Raw genomic sequence first — 18,165 nt, forward strand, 5'->3', positions numbered from 1 at the left:
GTAGTGGCCTAATAAATAAGCTTCCCATGCTACAATAGGGTTGACATGAGCAGGAGTTCGGAAACTATTTATAATAGTTTGCATGAGGAAAGGCAGAAAAGAAAAAGGCTGCGCACAATTCAGGAGTACTGTCTGTACATGGGTCAACTCACCCTGCTTCTTTCTCCACATCCTGTTGACAGAATCCTGCCCACCACCCAGCTCCCTAAGCTGTAAGATCCCTATCTGCCCTAATATATTAGAACTTACCTTTCCCTGTCAACTATGATAAACTTTGGGTTCCTTCCTGTGGTCCTAAGAGTAGCCTTTACCGAGTGGCTTGCTGGAAAAGGAGGCTGTAACCCAATTGGATCAACAAGTGAGAACCATGGTCAAGATTTCCAACTACATTTAAACAATTGACCCAGCAGCAAGGTATGGCTGCAGAGCAGGTGTTTTTGATATGAGTGAACTTCTGTGGGGTTGAACAATAAGCCCACATGTCCCATAAAATGCAGCCTTCAGTGTCAAATCAAAATCCATTGCTATGTTGATAATCCACCTGTTGTATCTTGAGTTGTTTTTCTTCCTTGAAAAAATTTATTTAAATGCAAAATGTTGTTGCTGGGTGTGAAATATTCAGGCTAATTAAATAGAATTGACATTATGATTGGGTAAATAACACCTGGTCTATTGACACAGCAGTTTTGAGAAGATAATCTTTCTAATTCCACACTTATTTCAGTAAAACAAGTATTTTTTGCATGTTTTCAATAAACATTTAATGCTGTTTGACCCTTGACTTGCAGGATCTTTGGCTTCCCAGTACATTACACAGATGTGTCCAATATGGGACGAGGAGCTCGACAAAAACTTCTTGGAAGGTCATGGAGTGTGCCTGTCATTCGCCACCTATTTGCACCACTGAAGGATTACTTTGCCTGTGAATGATACAGTATGATGCCTTTCAGGAATATAAAAGGTGCTTTTACAAAGAATGATCAGTCGTAAAACAAATTCAGACTAGTTTTAACATATTAGTATACTGTGATACAAGAAATTTGAAAGGCATTATTGTGAAGGTTGCATGCTGTACATTTATGATACTGTGGCCATTATGCACAGTCACAACTCAGGACAGGGTAGGTACCAAACACACCTACCATAGTTGTTTTAGCTTTTGTAATCTCATCTTTTATACAAAGAAAAAGACAATTGCTACTTTTAGCTGTGGTTTTATTAGTGTGAAGATTATACTTCACAGTTTTCTAGTGTACTTTGTAGCAACTCATTTTATGGGATTTTAAGGGCTTTGAGTCTTAATGGTGCTATTGTCTACCTTTTAGATTTTCAACTTACAACCTAAAATAGTATTTTATTGTTATATAATACATAGCTTTAGCTGAATTTTGGTAGATGAATAGTAAAACATGAAACGATTGTCATAAAAATAACATGGTGTAGTTAAAAACCATTGTTCAAAAATGTTGAAGTTGATGTTCTGTTTAAGCAGTATTTTAGTGTATAGTTACTTACATTTCAGATAAGTGTATTTTCTTTCTGTAACCTGTTTATGTATGTAGTCAGTGAATAGTCATGATATAATGTTTAATTTTTTAAAAATGTTTTGTACTTTAGCAAGGGCTACAAATGTGTAAATGAGCAAGAAAAATATAAAGATGGAAAATTGTATAAGTTTAAATCAAAGCAGTTGAACCATGGAAGATGTCCAAAGCTATAGTGAAACTTCTTATCACAAGTATTCAGTCAAACTTATAGTCTGAGAGTCAGTTCAAACATCTTGTTGGTGATGTGGTTTTTTTTCCTGCTCCATATGTATCTTTAAAAAAATGTTTGGAGCTAAAAATGGACTGTGATCATACTAAGATTGTACTAATGTCATACCTTAAGGTTTTTTAAAAATTCAATGAGAGCAAGTAAAATACAATGTTACATTTTATGTTTTAAACTCAATACCTTATCTTTTTTTTGCTGTGCATACACAGAATTATTTATGGGACTCACTTTCTTGCCTCAGACAAAACTGTTATTGAGATATCTGATAAGATTTTTATCCTCCAGTTTCTTTCTTCCTCTTGTTGAGAAGCATCACATCTTTGTTCCAAACTTCCTACCAACAATATACCAAAGTAAATAACTCAATGTGAGGTATCATAGCTGGTAATGTGAATCTTATCATTCTAATCCAGTACAACCACACATTATTAAATTGCAAAGACAAACCGATTTAGTATTTTCTTAAGCAATATCACATTGGTCTTTTGCTGACTTCAACTACGACATTTGTTCTAGATTTTTTTTTCTTTCTTTTTGTGAAATTTTGTGCTTCACAGTGAGATGAGAGTGTGTTGGAAATGGGATCATTTTCCAGTTTAGGAACCCAGGACCAATTTGGAGCATTTCCAAGTTAGTTACAGATTTAAGGGTTTTTTTAGGTTAAGTATAGAAAATCATTTCCCAGGAAAATGTACCTTTTACTTTTTTTCCAACAATCAGTATTAATCCCAACATTAAAAGCACACTTCTGCTATCACCTGTGTAAAATTGTCACTTCTCAATCTCTATTTGTAAGGTTTCAAAATCTAATACCAATTCAATACCTTAGCCTGGGAGACTTTGCACTGTGGATTCTAATATCATCACCAAATGCTTTATTCATAGATTTTGAAAGAAAAATCAACAGCTAAATTTTGTATAATAATCTTGACTGGGATTAAATTTTGGATGTAAAATGGTCAAAATTAACATTAGCTAAGTCAGTAGCACAGACATTTAACATATAATTTAAACCAAGTTATAATTCAGTTCCATTACATCTCACAGTTCACTTTTACAAATATCTAACAATTGCTATAACATTTACTAAATGAAAATCCCTCCTATTAAATGATAATCTGCAGTTAATAGAAATAATTATTTTGTGCACATTCTCCCTCCTAAATTTATAACAATTGATGAGAAAAATAACTGATTTCACTAAAGAATTAGTATAAAAAGTATGTTATGTTTGCATTACATTTGCAAAAATAGGTGCTGAAAAGAACTCTATAGATCCTTGAAAATTTCACTGAATTTATCCTGGGAGAAACTTAGCCATGCAGACTTACAGGTCCCAAATTACATCCTTCGTATTGAATTAGTTTTCCTGACTGCAATACAGTGACTCGTGCATGTTTGTGCTGGTTGAAGGAGGGCAGGATCAGGCCCTCACCTCTATGCATGGCAAATTTAGCCTGCCAGTATTCATTGTTGAGCCTCACTTTGACAAGGTACGATGGAATCATACCTCAGAAAGGAACTATTAATAAATATAAGACAGGGAGACAATTAGCAAGGAAAAAATTAACCATTTAGAACAATCACAAAATTATTGTTTTTCTGGAATAAAATTACATTAGTTCGTAAAAGGTACATACAGACATTTCTATCTTGAACACCATCTATTGAGGTTTTCCTTCCTCCCATTAACAAACCTTTGCAGCAACGAAAACAAAACGGAGCTAAGAACAGCTAATTTATGGTGACAGTCAAAGGCAAAGATAACTACAAATCAGGTCATTGCTTAGCTTGAACTGTATTCAAATAACAGTATTGAGTTAGTTTATAGTTGCTGAAAAGTTATAGTTAGGCCCAAGATTCTAGGATTACCTAGAAGAAAGTCAGCCAAAGTTCCTGTTATTAACATGTTTTGGAAATATACATATATAATGAGTAAGAACAGCATTTGGATTAGCTGTGAAGGAAAATAGTTCTCTGACCATTTAGGTTAACTTTAAACAACAATATCCTAACTCAATGAGGATAATATGCTTATTTAAATTAAAGGACTTCTTTTTAGTGGAATTCATTTTAGATTGAATATTTTATATTTTTTAAAATTGCATTTTTGGTAAGGGTCATTACTTGCCCTTTTAAATTCCACTTAAAAAGTATTAATAATAATGTTCAAGGAATTGCTGAGGTGGTGGTAATCAATCTTCTCTGTTAATTTCATGGTAATTTTGACTACCCTGTTCCACTGAGTTAAAGGCCACGAATGGTATTTATAATCTGCAAATTACATCTTAAAATTATATCCAAAATGCACAGAAAACATCTCATATTAATAGAATGCTAAATGAAACTTGCACTAATGGCCTGTAAGACAAGCAATGTTTATTTTCTAACAGCATTTAACTGGACATTTTATCATTCTCTCAGCAAGGTCATTCAGAAGACCAAATTTCAAGTCTTTATTGGAATCAACAACATCAATCATAAAGTTAATAATCAGGTTAGGCAAAATTAAACACAAAGCATTAGCTGTGAAGAACCATCACTAACTTACTGATCAATTCTGAATACTATTTTGAGTTCTCTCTTTATGGAATCCAGAAGCACTATTGCATTGCAACAAACACTTGAACATTTCATTTCATTAAGCATTTCATTTTTAAGTGATTCTAATTAGCATATACAAAAATAATTTTTAAATGGTAAAACATGACAGTAGAAATAGTGTGACTGTATATTTTACATCAGTCCACCATATTTTTCATCAATATTTAAAAAAACTAAGACTCCCTTTTTTGGCAACTCCTATGCTGACATTAACATGTGCATTTTAAGCCATGAACTACACAAAAATATCAGTGGAACTAATTTTACTGTACTTGAACTCATCTCTCCATACTTGGTTGATTTAAAGTCAACACTGTTTACAACATATAAAGTATATAATATGGTGCAGCTACTGTACATGGAATCATTTCTGTTTCATGGTTTGTTTCAAAGTAAGCTTTCCTATAAAAAACATTGTAGTGATGACCCACATGACAACACTTCAAAATTATGATTACTTTATGTAAAAATCTTAATGGTTTTTGTTTTAAACATATACAAAGTGTTTCCACTGTGAAAATGTGACAGTATAAAAATTTTGTTTTGGCATGCATACCTATCACTTTAATATATGGTAAAGAGGATTTAACTGTATCCCCTGTATGTGAGGTTGAGGTACAAATTGTAGCACTGCTTGTTTGTTTACAATAAATAATTTTCCTCCCTTTGTTATGTCTGCTTTTAATAAGTTGTTTGAGATGGTTATTAAGATTCGAAAAGGCAAACTGATGCCTAAACATACTCTGTGACTTATTCTTAGGATGATCGGCTTATTTAATGAAGAAAGGTAGATTGATTGATCATATGATTAAAGTTTAGAAAACTGAGGGAGCTCTTGTGGCACAGTGGTGTTAAACCAGAAGGTCCAGGTTCAAGTCTCACCTACCCCAGAGACGTGTTTTAACATATCCGAACAGGTTGAATGGAAAATACTGTAGAAAAGTGAGATGTGATCTAATTGAAATATAAGATCTTTAGGGGTCTGGTTCGAATTTTGGAAGGATATTTCCTCTTGGGAGGGATTTAGAATAAAATGTCTGTCTTTCAAGACATGATTTTTTTTCCAGATCCTCCCTGAACTTTTGTTCAATAATATTAATTTCAGGAATTAAATTAGATAATCCCAAAAGCTATGTTTTCAATACAAAACAGTATGCCAACTTCACTGTGGGTGGGCAATAATCAGGGATCTCCCTCCCAAACAGTTTTGTGTGTCTACCAAAAGAACTGCAACCATTGAAGAAGTCAATTCATTACGACCTTCTCAAGGGCAACTAAGGATAAGCAATTGCTAATGTCCCATGAATTGAAACAGGAAAACTCCTCTTCCCAACCCTCATTCACTTGGTACTCCCTTTTCCCAACCACCATTCAAGCACTCAGTCAGCCAACTCTTCTTCCCAACTCTCTCTCACTCACTCAGTATCTCCATTTCTTTTCCACCCTCTTTTGTCTCATTGGTGTCTGGTGAATCAGTGTTGCTATTCAGGGATAAGGAACCTGTACATCAGACGGACAGGAACAGAAAAACAGTAAAGTTTGAAGCCAGCACGCAGCATCCTGGTTCAGCTGTGATCTTCCACTTTATCCCCTCATCAGTCAAGAGTAACTACTGGCACACTAGTACAGAAGCAACCTGCACTGCTAAAAACAGATTCTAATGTTAAAAGACATTTTGGGCTCACCATCTAACCCTTGCTGTTTGGGTGTACCAATCCAAAGGGTTCAGGGCAGTCTCATTAGAATTTTCAGACTGGGCAGTGTCTCTCCACAGACATTAATGCTGCTTCAGAGGAGGGGGACATTTGCTCCAGCAAATGAATTTCTGCAACCCCAGTAGCGGTCCTGACTTGTAGTTTTGGAATCTCTGGATAATAAGTTGCTCTTTAAGTGCTCTTGATTCAAGGTTAAATGATTAAATTGGAATACCTCTCTGGACATTGATATAATATTAAAGAGTTAAACTGCACCGAGTGAACATTCTGGAAGTAGGTGGGGACGACGTTCATGCAAGAATGTGAATCACCCACAACCCAATTAGACCATCATTTGCTACTACTCTCTTACTATTATCAAATTAAACTATCATTCAATCTCTTCCATTCAGAAATGCTTTTGAGCCATCCCCCAAAGCTCCGACACCTTACACTTGCACTGTCTTGGGGGAATCACTGAGTCAGAAAATCATCTGCATAACAATTTCCCATAATTAGGACATTGGCATTTGCATTATCTCAGAGGATGATCCCATCCTACCACTGTACCTGGGGTAACGTGTCTGAGTAACTGGGGGTTGTCTTAAGTGGCATGTGACTGTGGGGGAGAGGTCAGTATCTGTAAGCATGGCTAACTGACCTGTACAAAGGGGGATGTGTTTTCTTTGTTCATTGCCTCACTTTGACTCAACTTTGCATGCTTGCGAAGAGGATCAAAGGGGGTTACCTTACTTGTACAAGATTTAATAAACTTTAACTGTTTGCAGAAGTTGGTATGTGCAATTTGCACCTTGTGTGCGAAAACTCTGGAAAAGAACCTAACATTGATTAGATTACTTTACTTACCTACTGTGTGGAAACAGGCCTTTCACCTTGAGATGTAGCTTTCATTCTGGCAACCTTCAGTATTTGTTCCTGCCACTTGCTTAGGTGACATGAGGATAACCCTTGTCCTCATGCAGCCACCTGACACATAACTTAGATGGAAGCGAAAGAGATGACAAAACTCAGTGTGGTATAAATGTACCATGACTAATGTCAAGAAAAAAGGGACAAACACGTGATACATCAACTAAACAGTCAAGGAATGGAATTCATTTATTTTCAAATAATCTGTCTTCACGCAGAGCCTTTCTTTTTCATTCATGGGATGTGGTCATCCCTGATTGGGCAAGCATTTATTGCCTTGCAGATAGGCCCACAATGCTTCTAAGAAGGGAGTTTCAGGATTTTGATACAGAGGAATGGTTTTATGTCAGGATAGTGAGTGCCTGGGAGGAAACTTGTAGGTGGTGCAGGGTTCAGAAAAGATTTACAAGGACATTGCTAGAGTTGGAGAGTTTAAGATAAAAGGGAGAGGCTGAATACGCTGGAGCAGAGGCTGAGGGGTGACCTTATAGAGGTTTTGTAAAATCATGAGGGGTTGTGGATAGGATAAATAGACAAGGTAATTTCCCGGGGGTGGGGGTGGGGGTGGGGGTGGGGGTGGGTCCAGAACTAGAGGGCATAGGTTTAAGGTGAGAGGGGAAAGATTTAAAAGGGAGGGGGAAGATTTAAAAGGGACCTAAGGGGCAACTTTTCCATGCAGAGTGTGTTTGGAATGAGCTGCCAGAGGAAGTAGTGGAGGCTTGTACAATTACAACATTTAATGAGTATATTAATAAGAAGGGTTCAGAGGGATATGGGCTAAGTGCTGGCAAATAGGACTAGATTAATTTAGGATATCTGGTTGGCATAGATGAGTTGGACCAAAGGGTCTGTTTCTGTGCTGTACATCTATGACTTACTGCAGGTCTTATAATCTTTAACGTGTTCTTATTGCCACAGTATTTATATTTCTCCAGTTTCCTCATTTCCCCCTCCCCCCACCTTGTCTCAGTCCCAACCCTCGAACTCAGCACCACCTTCCCAACCTGCAATCTTCTTCCTGACCTCTCCGCCTCCACCCCACTCCTGCCTATCACCCTCACCTTAACCTCCTTCCATCTATCACATTTGCAACGCCCCTCTCCCGAGTCCCTCCTCCCTACCTTTTATCTTAGCCTGCTTGGCACACTTTCCTCATTCCTGAAGAAGGGCTCATGCCCAAAATGTCGATTCTACTGCTCCTTGGATGCTGCCTGACCTGCTGTGCTTTTCCAGCAACACATTTTTAGCTCTGATCTCCAGTCCTCACTTTCTCCTATTTATATGGCTGGTAGTGTTCAGATTCTGGTCAATGAATCTGAAACATCAGTGCAGCATAAATTTTCTTGACATTAGTCATGGTACAAAGGCACAAACACGTCACACATCAGCTCAACATTCAGAGTAGGGATTAGCAATGGAGATGTCATTGAATATTAAGAACAATGGTTAATTCTGTCTTGTTGGAAATGGTCATTACCTGACATTTATAGGGTACAAAAATTACCTGCTACAACCCAAACATTGGGACAAGGACTGCTTCAATATCAAAGGAGTTACAAGTGATGCTAACATTTTGCAATCGTCAGCAAACATCACAGTTCTGATCTTTTGACTGAGGGAAGGTAGGCATTCAATAATGTCCTGTATAAGTAGAAAGTGTAATTCCAGCAAATCAAATCTTTTGGGTTGTTTAGCTGCATCTGTCTGAAATGTGCACAGTAAATTGATTCTTGTGACTTGACACAGAAATAGTGCTGTACCTGCTGCAAGTCAGTTTTCTTCAAGTTTTGAAACAGTTACAGTATAATGCCAAAATGGCTAACAAATTCATTTTTAACTTTGACTAAGACAAACGATTAACATTTTCTGAGGAGTTATTTAAATATTGTCGATGTAACTTGTTTGCTGGATTGTGGCACCTGAAATTATTGGAGAAGGTGAAGAAAACCCAAGAACATACCAATTAGAAGCATGATAATGCATTTCAGACTGTCAGAAATGCTTCACCTTTTGGTACGATCATTATTGGACAGTTTGGCATCAATTGCATTTTTCCAGCCACCCCCAATACCCTTTGATTCTTTGTCAAAATTCCAATCACCTTTCATAAGTTTCTCTGACAAGGACAATCAGTCTTTCAACATCTTCCCTTGCCACATTCCCTCAGGATCTATGTTTCAATAAAATCACCTCTAATTCTTATCAACAATGGAAATAAGCCAACCTGTCCAATCTTTCTTCACAGAATAGTCCAGTAATCCCAGGAATCAGTCACACAAACCTTCTCTGAACTGCTTCTAATGAAATTATGTCCTTTCATAAATAAGGAGACCAAAAATGTAACAACACTCCAGAAGCAGTCTCACAAATGCTCTGTATAAGCACAGCAAAACATTTCTCTATATTCCATTCTCCCTGCATTAAATATCAATGTTCCATTTGCTTTTATAATCATTTTTTGTTCCTGCATCCTAAACTTTTGTGCTTCATGTATAGGGATAACCAGATTCCTTCAAACCTCAGAGTTCCATGCTATCTTGCTGTATGAATGCTATAATGTCCACTTTGACAGAAAGAATAGAAAAACAAAGTTCAGACTTTCCCACACTATATTCAATGTGCCAGACATATGTGACACACTTAATCAATATATAGCTCTTAGCAGATTTACAGTCTATTCATATCTTATTACATCCTCAGAATCCGAACAGTATGGAAACAGATCATTCGGTCAAATGAGTCCACATCAACCCTCTGAACATTTTTCTCACCCTCCCTACCCTATAACCCTGCATTTCCCATGGCTAACACACATAACCCAAACATCCCTGGACATTATATGGGTAATTTCACATGGCCAATCCACTTAACTTCCAAATTTTTTGAGAGAGCAAACTGGAGCACCAGGTGTAAACACATGCAGACACCAGGAAAACATGCAAACTTGCCTATGTATCTTTCTATCATTAATAAATTTAGCAACCATGCAGAGTAACTCAGTGGTTAGCACCGCTGCCTCATAGCACCAGAGACCTAGGTTTGATTCCACTATTAGGTGACTGTGTGGATTTTGCACATTCTCCTTGTGTCTGTGTGTGTTTCCTCCCACAATCCAAAGATATATGGTACTGACCAGAAACATCAACTTTCCTGCTCCTCCGCTGCTGTCTGACCTGCTGTGCTCTTCCGGCTCCACATTTTATCGACTTTAACTTCCAGCATCTGTAGTCCTTACCATCTCCAAAGATGGGTAGGTTTGGTGGATTGGGTCCCAGGGATAGGTGTAGGGCGGGGCTAGATCTGGGTGTGATGCTTTAGACGGAGTGGGATTGACTTGATGGGCTGAATGGCACGTTTCCATAACGTAGGGACCTAGTCTTTTCGTCGAAGTCATTGATATAGATTATAAATAATTGAGGCATCAGCACTGAATCATTTGGGCCTCCATTTGTAACACCTTGCCACCTGAAAAGTACCCACATATGCAAAATCTACTCATCCAGAACTAGCTCCTCATAACCCTTCGACGGGTTACAATTTTTTTCTTATTTTCAATTCCGATTCCAGCAGCTGCAGTGATTAGCTCCTACAAATTTACCCAACCGCACCGTGGAGTGTTGAATTCCACAGATTCACGACCCCTGAGGAAAAGCTGGTGGCGCAGTTAGTATTTCCCCGACTGCTTCTCTTAAAATTAACATTCCTCACCTGACAGACGCTACCATGACATGGGAGTGACCGCCGGGGAAACGGACGGTTGACGTCCGACGTCGCTGCGGGTGCGCGTGACGTAGTGGCCAGCGCACGTGATGTCGCGTGCGTCGAGCGGTCAGCCGCTACGCGCTGGACGGGTTTGAATTAGCGGCTTTCACGTTCGCAGGGGAGTCCGAGCGTCGGATCCGGTCGGTGAGAAAAAAGGAAGACAGCGAAGGAGGACGGACAGACAGACAGCGATCTTGAGGCGCGGCCGGTGAGTGAAAAATCCCCCTGCACTCCAGTTATTATTGCCTCGCCGCTTACGAGTTTCCTTGCAAACATTTTGTTTAAAATGTTGGAACGAAGCTGGGTGAGAGCGATCCGCCTACTTTGACGGCCGAGTACATTGGCGATGGACTGAAATGGGGTTCTTTTTTATGGGTTGGGTTTGTCCTGCATTGGCGTATTCGTTGATCTTGGCAGTAAATGAAACTGTCGGGCCCTTTCTTTTGTCTTTTAACCTGTTTTTGCCTCTCACATAGGAACAGAATTCGCCGGATCATTTTGATAACTCTTGAAAACTAATTTATTTAGTAAATGCGATTTCTCATTCTGAGATTTTATTCACGTTGGAGCTTTTTTAATTGCTTTAGGTTTTAAGATGGTGCTCATGTTATAAGAAGGCTTCAAGTACCTCCCTTCCCCCACACCCAGGTGCTACATTTGTATTTCATTTTAATTGTTTAATTTACTGTGAACGATGCCGAGTCCCAGTTTTATTTGGTACTTTTTTCTCCGCTTCCTTTTTGTTTCGTGTGTGTGTATGTGTGGTTATCTGTCAAGTAGGGCGCTGGTACTTTACAGACGGATGGTTCCGTTTGCTCAATACTGTCCCCGCCGTGCCCTTCCCCGCCCCGCCTGCGCCTCAGGCACCACCCCATTGGCTGGCAGCCACTGTCTTGGCCGGCGGTACGGCGGGCCCTATTGGCTGCCGGGAACGTCAATCCTTGTCTGATTTCCCCCCCCCCCCCCCCCCGGTCCCCTGTCCGCTCACGTCTCTGCCACCTCGCAGGGGGAAGGAACTCCCAATGTAAGAGAGCAGTCATGATGCACATGGCTAACATGGCGGTGGCCTCAATTTTTTGCTGGGGATGTCTTGATTCTTCATAAACGACAGTTTTAAAATAAAAATATTGTGACTGTTTGTTTGTTTTTGTTTTGTTTAACTCCTGCGGAACAAATAAAATAATGTGCTCTCCTCTCATTGTCTGCAAGTGGCCTTTCTTGCAACCTGAGGTTGGAGGCTGGATTCCAATTTCTGTCCTATTCGAAATACAGATTTGGAAATTCAGCACCAGACACGGTGAAACAAAATGTATTTCTAGTACTGAGAAGAGCATTGCATTTACTTTTGTGGCATCAGTTTTGAAGAACAAAACAACCAGCGTTTGCATCTATGAGAAACTGCAGGGTGTATGTATTAAATGGGCGAATGGTTATCTACGGTTTTTTATTTCACGTCTAATAATAGTTGCGACTTTGACTGTATTAATATTGTGAATACCAATACATTTTTACATCATGTAGGTATTAAACTGTCTCAATTCTGGAATCCACTTTATAGGAGGCATGCACTAAAGCGGGTGCAGAGAGATTTACTAGAATGTTGTTTGGGCTGGAGTGTTTTCAGAGCAGAGTTGACAGGGATGTGGGAGTGGTGAAAAATGACATGATTGACATGTAAAAATTGAGTGACATAGAATTAGTAGACAGGAACTTTTCTCGTCTTGGAAGGATCAATGCTAAGGAGCATAGTGGATGTGAGGACAGATATTTTCACCCAGAGGGTAGTGGGAATTTGGAACACTGCTTGTAATGTTGATGGGGCGGAAACCCGAACATTTCAAAAGTATTTAGATATGTAGTTGCAGTTCCAAAGTATACAAAATGGAATTAGAATAGTTACATGCCTGTTTTTGACTAGTGCTGAGTCAGTGGGCTGGTTTTATTGGCTGCAGACTTTTGATTCTGACTTTAGTTAACATTTGATTTGTATTTGATCATATTACTTCAACTTGAAGGTAACTTGCATTACCTGATGCATTTTGGGAATTTTAAAAATGTTAATACTGCCATTTAATTGAAGACCAATTTATAGAATATATTTACTTTCAGGATAAATTTTCATAAAACGGGAGGTGATGGCCTAGTGGCCTTATCGCTGGACCATTAATCCAGAAAATGTTCTGGGAACCAGGTTCTAATCCCACCATTGCAGGTTGTGGAGTTTGAGTTTAATTTAAAAAGCCTGGAATTACGAATCTAATGGTAATTATAAAACCATTGTCTAGTGTTGGAAAAAACCTATCTGGTTCACTAATGCCCTTTGGGGAAGGAAACTGCCATCCTTACAGTGACTTGAGAACCACAGCAATATGATTGACTCTAAACTGTACCCCCGGGATGCGCAATAAATACTGACCTAGTCGTTGGCATCCTCATTCTTAGAATGAATTAATTAAATAAAATGCAAAACTGCTTTGAGGAATAAATTTTAAGTATCGTTTGAATCTGTTGCATTGCCAGGTGTCGTTGAGTTCAAATCATACTAACAGGATAACATTTAATTAGTTGAGACTCAATGCTGCTTAACTGTGTTTAGGCAATCTCTTATTTTAGAGAACACCTAAATATTTCTGTTCTTGAATCTGCCTATCTTCAATTTTATTGTGAAAACTCACATGATTGCCATCTAGTTGACTACTTTTTTCATACAGATCACATTTGAGCTATACTGTATCCAGCACTAAATGATGGTAGTATTACACCTCTATTTTAGACTAGTTTGGAAAATACAACACAATAAACCTAATGGCTGTCAACAACATTCTATTCTTATGCCCAATTTTACACGGTTAAAAATTTAATTTATGTAGTGAATTACTACAATTTGCAGTGTGCTACCTGAAAGAATGTTAAGAACAGATTTAGTTGCAGTTTTCAAAGCAGATTGAATGGAAGGTATTTGTAGAACGATAGGGAGAAAAGAGAAGGGCATGTCATAAATGACCTCTTTTAAGGCAGTATGTTTCTAATGGAGTATTATTCCTTCAAATTCCCTGCAACTGACTCAATTAGACATTATCCTTCTTCAAACTACTTTCTCCATTGCTTATTGTAGTGGAGATATTCTTGCTCGGTTTCATTGTTATTAATCCAGTTAAGGTCAGAACATCTCTAGCAATGAGTTATTTACCCAGTATTGTCTTTGGAGTCCCTAAAGGATCTGTGTTGGATCTTCTTCATTGTGTTAGTACTGTATTCGTGTGTATGTAGATAGCACTAAATTACCCATCTTCACTTCCTTACTGCCTTTAAATGGCTAATCCAACACGCAATCTAATATGAGTGTGAGGTCCAACTAGCTAGTGAAAAACAGTGAATGGATAGCCCAAGTAGCATTTTTTTTCTATTGTTGGCATTTAGAGTCATAGAGATATACAGCATGAAAACAGACCCTTCGATCTAACCTGTCCATCTTGACCAGTTATCCCAAACCAATCTAGTCCCACCTGCCAGCACCCGGTCCATATCCCTCCAAACCCTTCCTATTCATGTACCCATCCAAATGCCTCTTAAATGTTGTAATTGTACGAGCTTCCACCACTTACTCTGGCAGCTCATTTCGTACACGTATCACCCTCTGCGTGAAAAAGTTGCCCCTTGGCTCTCTTTTTATATCTTTCCCCTCTCATGCGTGTCTTTTCTCGTGCATGTCTTTGCTTGGCTTGTCCTAGGATGGATGTATTGTCCCAGTTGAAGTGGTGTCCCTCCTCATCCGCATATGAGGACAAGCCAAACAAAGATACGCACAAGAATTCGTAGAAGCATGGTATTCCAACCGGAAGTCTATCAACAAACACGTCGAGTTAGACCCCCATCTACCACCCCCTGAGAAAAGGAATAGGAAGTGAATCCACCACAGGAAATGACATCACCAACCCAAAGATAGAAAGCAGGAATTTTCAGCATTGCTTCGCGTGAGGTCCGCTGAAGATGTTACCTAGTAAGGTAACGAAACGTCTGGAAATGAACCTTTCAGCTCAGTGAGCAAGCCTACATCCAAAATCTCAACCTGAGCTACAAATCTTCTCAAAACTCGCTGTTGATGAGGATGTGATCTATCTTGACTTCAATTAGGCTTTCGACAAGTTTCCTCATGGTAGGCTGGTTAGCATGGGTTAGATCTCATGGAATACAGGGAGAGCAAGCCATTGGGATACAGAACTGGCTTGAATGTAGAACACAAAGTGGTGGTGGAGGGTTGATTTTCAGACTGGAGGCATGTGATTAGTGGTGTGCCACAAGGATCAGTGCTGGGTCCACTGCTTTTCGTCATTTATATAAATGATTTGGATGTCAACATAGTAAGTTTGCAGATGACACCAAAATTGGAGGTGTGTACAATGAAGAAGATCATGAGTACAATGGGATCTTGGTCAGATGGTCAATGGACCAAGGCGTGGCAGATGGAATTTAACGTAGATAACTGTAAGGTCCTGCCTTTTGGAAATGCAAATCAGAGCAGGACTTGTACACTTAGTGGTAAGGTTCTGCGGATTGTAGCTGAGCAAAGAGACCTTGGAATGTAGATTCATATTCCTTGAAAGTGGAGCCTCAGATAGGATAGCTTGCAATGCTTTCCTTCATTGGTCAGAGCATTGAGTACTGGAGTTGGGAGGTCATGTTCAAGCTGTACAGGAGATTGGTCAGGCCATTTTTGGAATATTGTATGCAGTTCTGTTCTCCCTGCTTTCAGAAGGATGTTGTGAAACCTGAAAGGGTTCAGAAAAGGTTTACAAGGATGTCGCCAGGTTTGGAGAGTTTGAGTTATGGGGAGAGGCTGAATAGATTGGGGCTATTTTTCCTGGAGCTTTGGAGGTTGAGGGGTGACCTTTTTATAGAGGTTTTATAAAATCATAACTGGCATGGATAGGGTAAATATACAAAGTCTTCCCCCTGGTTGGGCGAGTCCAGAACTCAAGGGCATAGGTTTAAGGTGAGTGGGGAAAGATTTAAAAGGGACCTCAGGAGTACGTTTTTCATGCAGATGGTGGTGTGTTTATGGACTGTGCTACCAGAGGAAGCTGTACAGTTACCCATCCAGATGCCTTTCAAATGTTGTATGTGAATAGGAAGGGTTTCAAGGGATATGGGCCAAGTGCTGGCGAATGGGACTATATTAGATTAGGGCATCTAGTCGGCATGGATGAGTTGGACCAAAAGGTCTGTTTCCATGCTGTACATCTGAGTCTCCCCAAAGCCTCCAAAGAGCATTCAGCCCATCTCTCTTGCTCTCTCACAGGCACTCGCTCCCTTGCACGCACTCGCTCTCACTCACACACACACACACACACACACACACACACACCTCCCCCCCCCACCCCCAAACATTATTCCATGTAATCCTGCACATCCCATGACTATTCCACCTAACCTGCTCATTCCTAGTCATTATGAGCAATTTAGCATGGCCAATGCACCTAACTCATGCAGAAGGGGAGAACATGTAAACTCAACACAGTCATCTCAGGGTGGAATCAAATCTGGGTCCCTGGTGCTGTGAGGCAGCAATGCCGCTGTGCTATACCTGCCAGAAACTATTCTGCAAAACTTGTATGTTACTTGAAATATAACTTTGGTCTATGACTGGTTTACATGAGTTGTTATGGCTCTGACTAATCTATTTCCATGTAGCACACTTTTTTTTAAGGAAATGTTTCAAATTGTGATTATCTGGTCTCAATTGGTTTATATGACATCTATTGTTTGCGAAATGGTAACTACTCTTCGTTGGTATTTAATATTGAGATGAAACTTGCTACTGTGAGCAATTTTACAATACTTTTCTCATATAGTAATAATTTTGGAATCTTATTTTTGAAACTAAAAGGAAAATTTAATAAACTGAGTTGTGCTGCTAAATTGTTTCAACTTGAAATGTTACAGGGAAATATCACCGTTATCCATTTTCTTTTCATGATGTGGAGGAGCCAGTTTTGGACTGGGGTGGACAAAGTTAAAAATCACATTCCACCAGGTTATAGTCCAACAGGTTTATTTGGAAGCACTAGCTTTCAAAGCGCTGCTGCTTCATCAGGAAGGCGCAGCGCTCTGAAAGCTAGTGCTTCCAAATAAACCTGTTGGGACTATAACCTAGTGGAATGTGATTTTTAATATTTTCCTGTTATCATTGCCATAAATCTAACGTAGAGCTTGTGCCAAGCCTCACTATCTGTTACCGAAGTGCTGACTAATTTACAGTCTCACTTTAAATTCTCCTTATATTCAATCATCCATGGTCTGTTTCTGAAATATCTTACAATCTTACAGCTGTGAGTACTCACGTCATTCATATTCCTATCTCTTGTGCTCCCCTGACTTGCTTTATTTCAATTTGGTGGCTATGCCTTGAATCTCTCATTAAGTCTTCCCATCACTCTTCTCTTTTTGTGATAGTCAAAAAATTAAAATTTACAGATTAAGAATTTGGCCATAGACTCATATAATGCCACAGCCTCTAGAGCTATCTAAATATTGCTTAAATGTTATGAGAATTTCTTACTCTACCTCCCTTTCAGGCAGAGTTTCAGGCTTCCACCACACTGAGGCAGAGTTTCAGGCTTCCACCACACATTTTCACTCGATTCTCTCTATCTGACTTCCATCTTTCTCCTTAATTTATGTCTCTGATTATTGGACTCTGTACTATCCACACCCCCTCAATCTTTTACACCTGAAGAGCCCCCTCAACCTTCTTTGCTTAAATTCAGAAAAACCTAACCTATCCAATTTTTACTCTGAGCTCAAACTCGCCAACCTAGACAGCATTCTGGTAGATCAATTTGCAGCCTTTGTATTGGGTCTTATAGACTGATTTTGGCTCAGCGTTTATCTGATTGTAGTCCAACAATCCCTGGGATGATTTTCTTACATTAAAAGTGCTAAATAAATTTAGATGTTGTAACCACACTTCAGGTTATGTAAGCTTGATGAAATTAGTTCCTCCTTGTGTTGCTTAGATAGTATATATTCTTCTAATCAACTTTTTGGAGATGTTGTTACACACCTGTGGAACAGGTAAGACCTGAACGCTGGTCTTCTGGGACACCACCACCATGTCACAAGAGTCCAAGGTAGGGACACTACTTTAAAATTCCAAATTTTAAAAAAAGGCTGGATCAGATTCACTTTAAACGAAACTATTCCCTATTCTGACCCGGTAGCAGCTAGTGTGCAGAGTTGTCTATTTGTGATGTTTGAGTGATGATTGTGATCTGTTATTCCATATGCTCTCAGCATCTTGTTAATAATCCAGTTTTATTTAGATTTCTGATCCTGAATTTATCAATGACTAAATGTGTAATTTTAACTTTTAAAAAATATCCAAAATTAATCAAAATTG

The 18,165-nt window shown here is 39.0% G+C and overlaps 2 protein-coding genes and 1 long non-coding RNA gene across 10 annotated transcripts in view; 2 read left to right on the plus strand and 1 right to left on the minus strand.

The window, feature by feature from the left end:
- Nucleotides 1-5,047, plus strand: part of dnmt3bb.1 (DNA (cytosine-5-)-methyltransferase 3 beta, duplicate b.1) — a 284,701-nt gene extending 279,654 nt beyond the window's left edge. For all 7 annotated transcript variants that reach the window (XM_072556783.1, XM_072556785.1, XM_072556789.1 and 4 more), the window contains one exon: nt 789-5,047. In XM_072556783.1, the coding sequence (XP_072412884.1) occupies nt 789-930 (142 nt within the window). In that variant the 3' untranslated portion in view covers nt 931-5,047. The remainder of the gene's footprint in view (nt 1-788) is intronic.
- Nucleotides 2,005-10,781, minus strand: LOC140463090 (uncharacterized). The gene is made up of 4 exons (XR_011954606.1): nt 10,713-10,781; nt 6,942-7,072; nt 3,108-3,298; nt 2,005-2,110 (listed from the first exon to the last, which is right to left on the minus strand). It is a non-coding gene; the product is annotated as an uncharacterized lncRNA (long non-coding RNA).
- Nucleotides 10,782-10,796: 15 nt separating this feature from the next.
- LOC140463088 (microtubule-associated protein RP/EB family member 1-like) overlaps nt 10,797-18,165 on the plus strand; it is an 85,486-nt gene continuing 78,117 nt past the window's right edge. Inside the window, exon 1 of one of the 2 annotated variants that reach the window (XM_072556797.1) lies at nt 10,797-10,974. The gene's annotated coding sequence lies outside the window, so the exon portion shown is untranslated. The remainder of the gene's footprint in view (nt 10,975-18,165) is intronic. The other variant, XM_072556798.1, reaches the window with a different exon arrangement.

The sequence above is a fragment of the Chiloscyllium punctatum genome, chromosome 37, assembly GCF_047496795.1.
Source record: "Chiloscyllium punctatum isolate Juve2018m chromosome 37, sChiPun1.3, whole genome shotgun sequence".
Taxonomy (NCBI): Eukaryota; Metazoa; Chordata; class Chondrichthyes; order Orectolobiformes; family Hemiscylliidae; genus Chiloscyllium; species Chiloscyllium punctatum.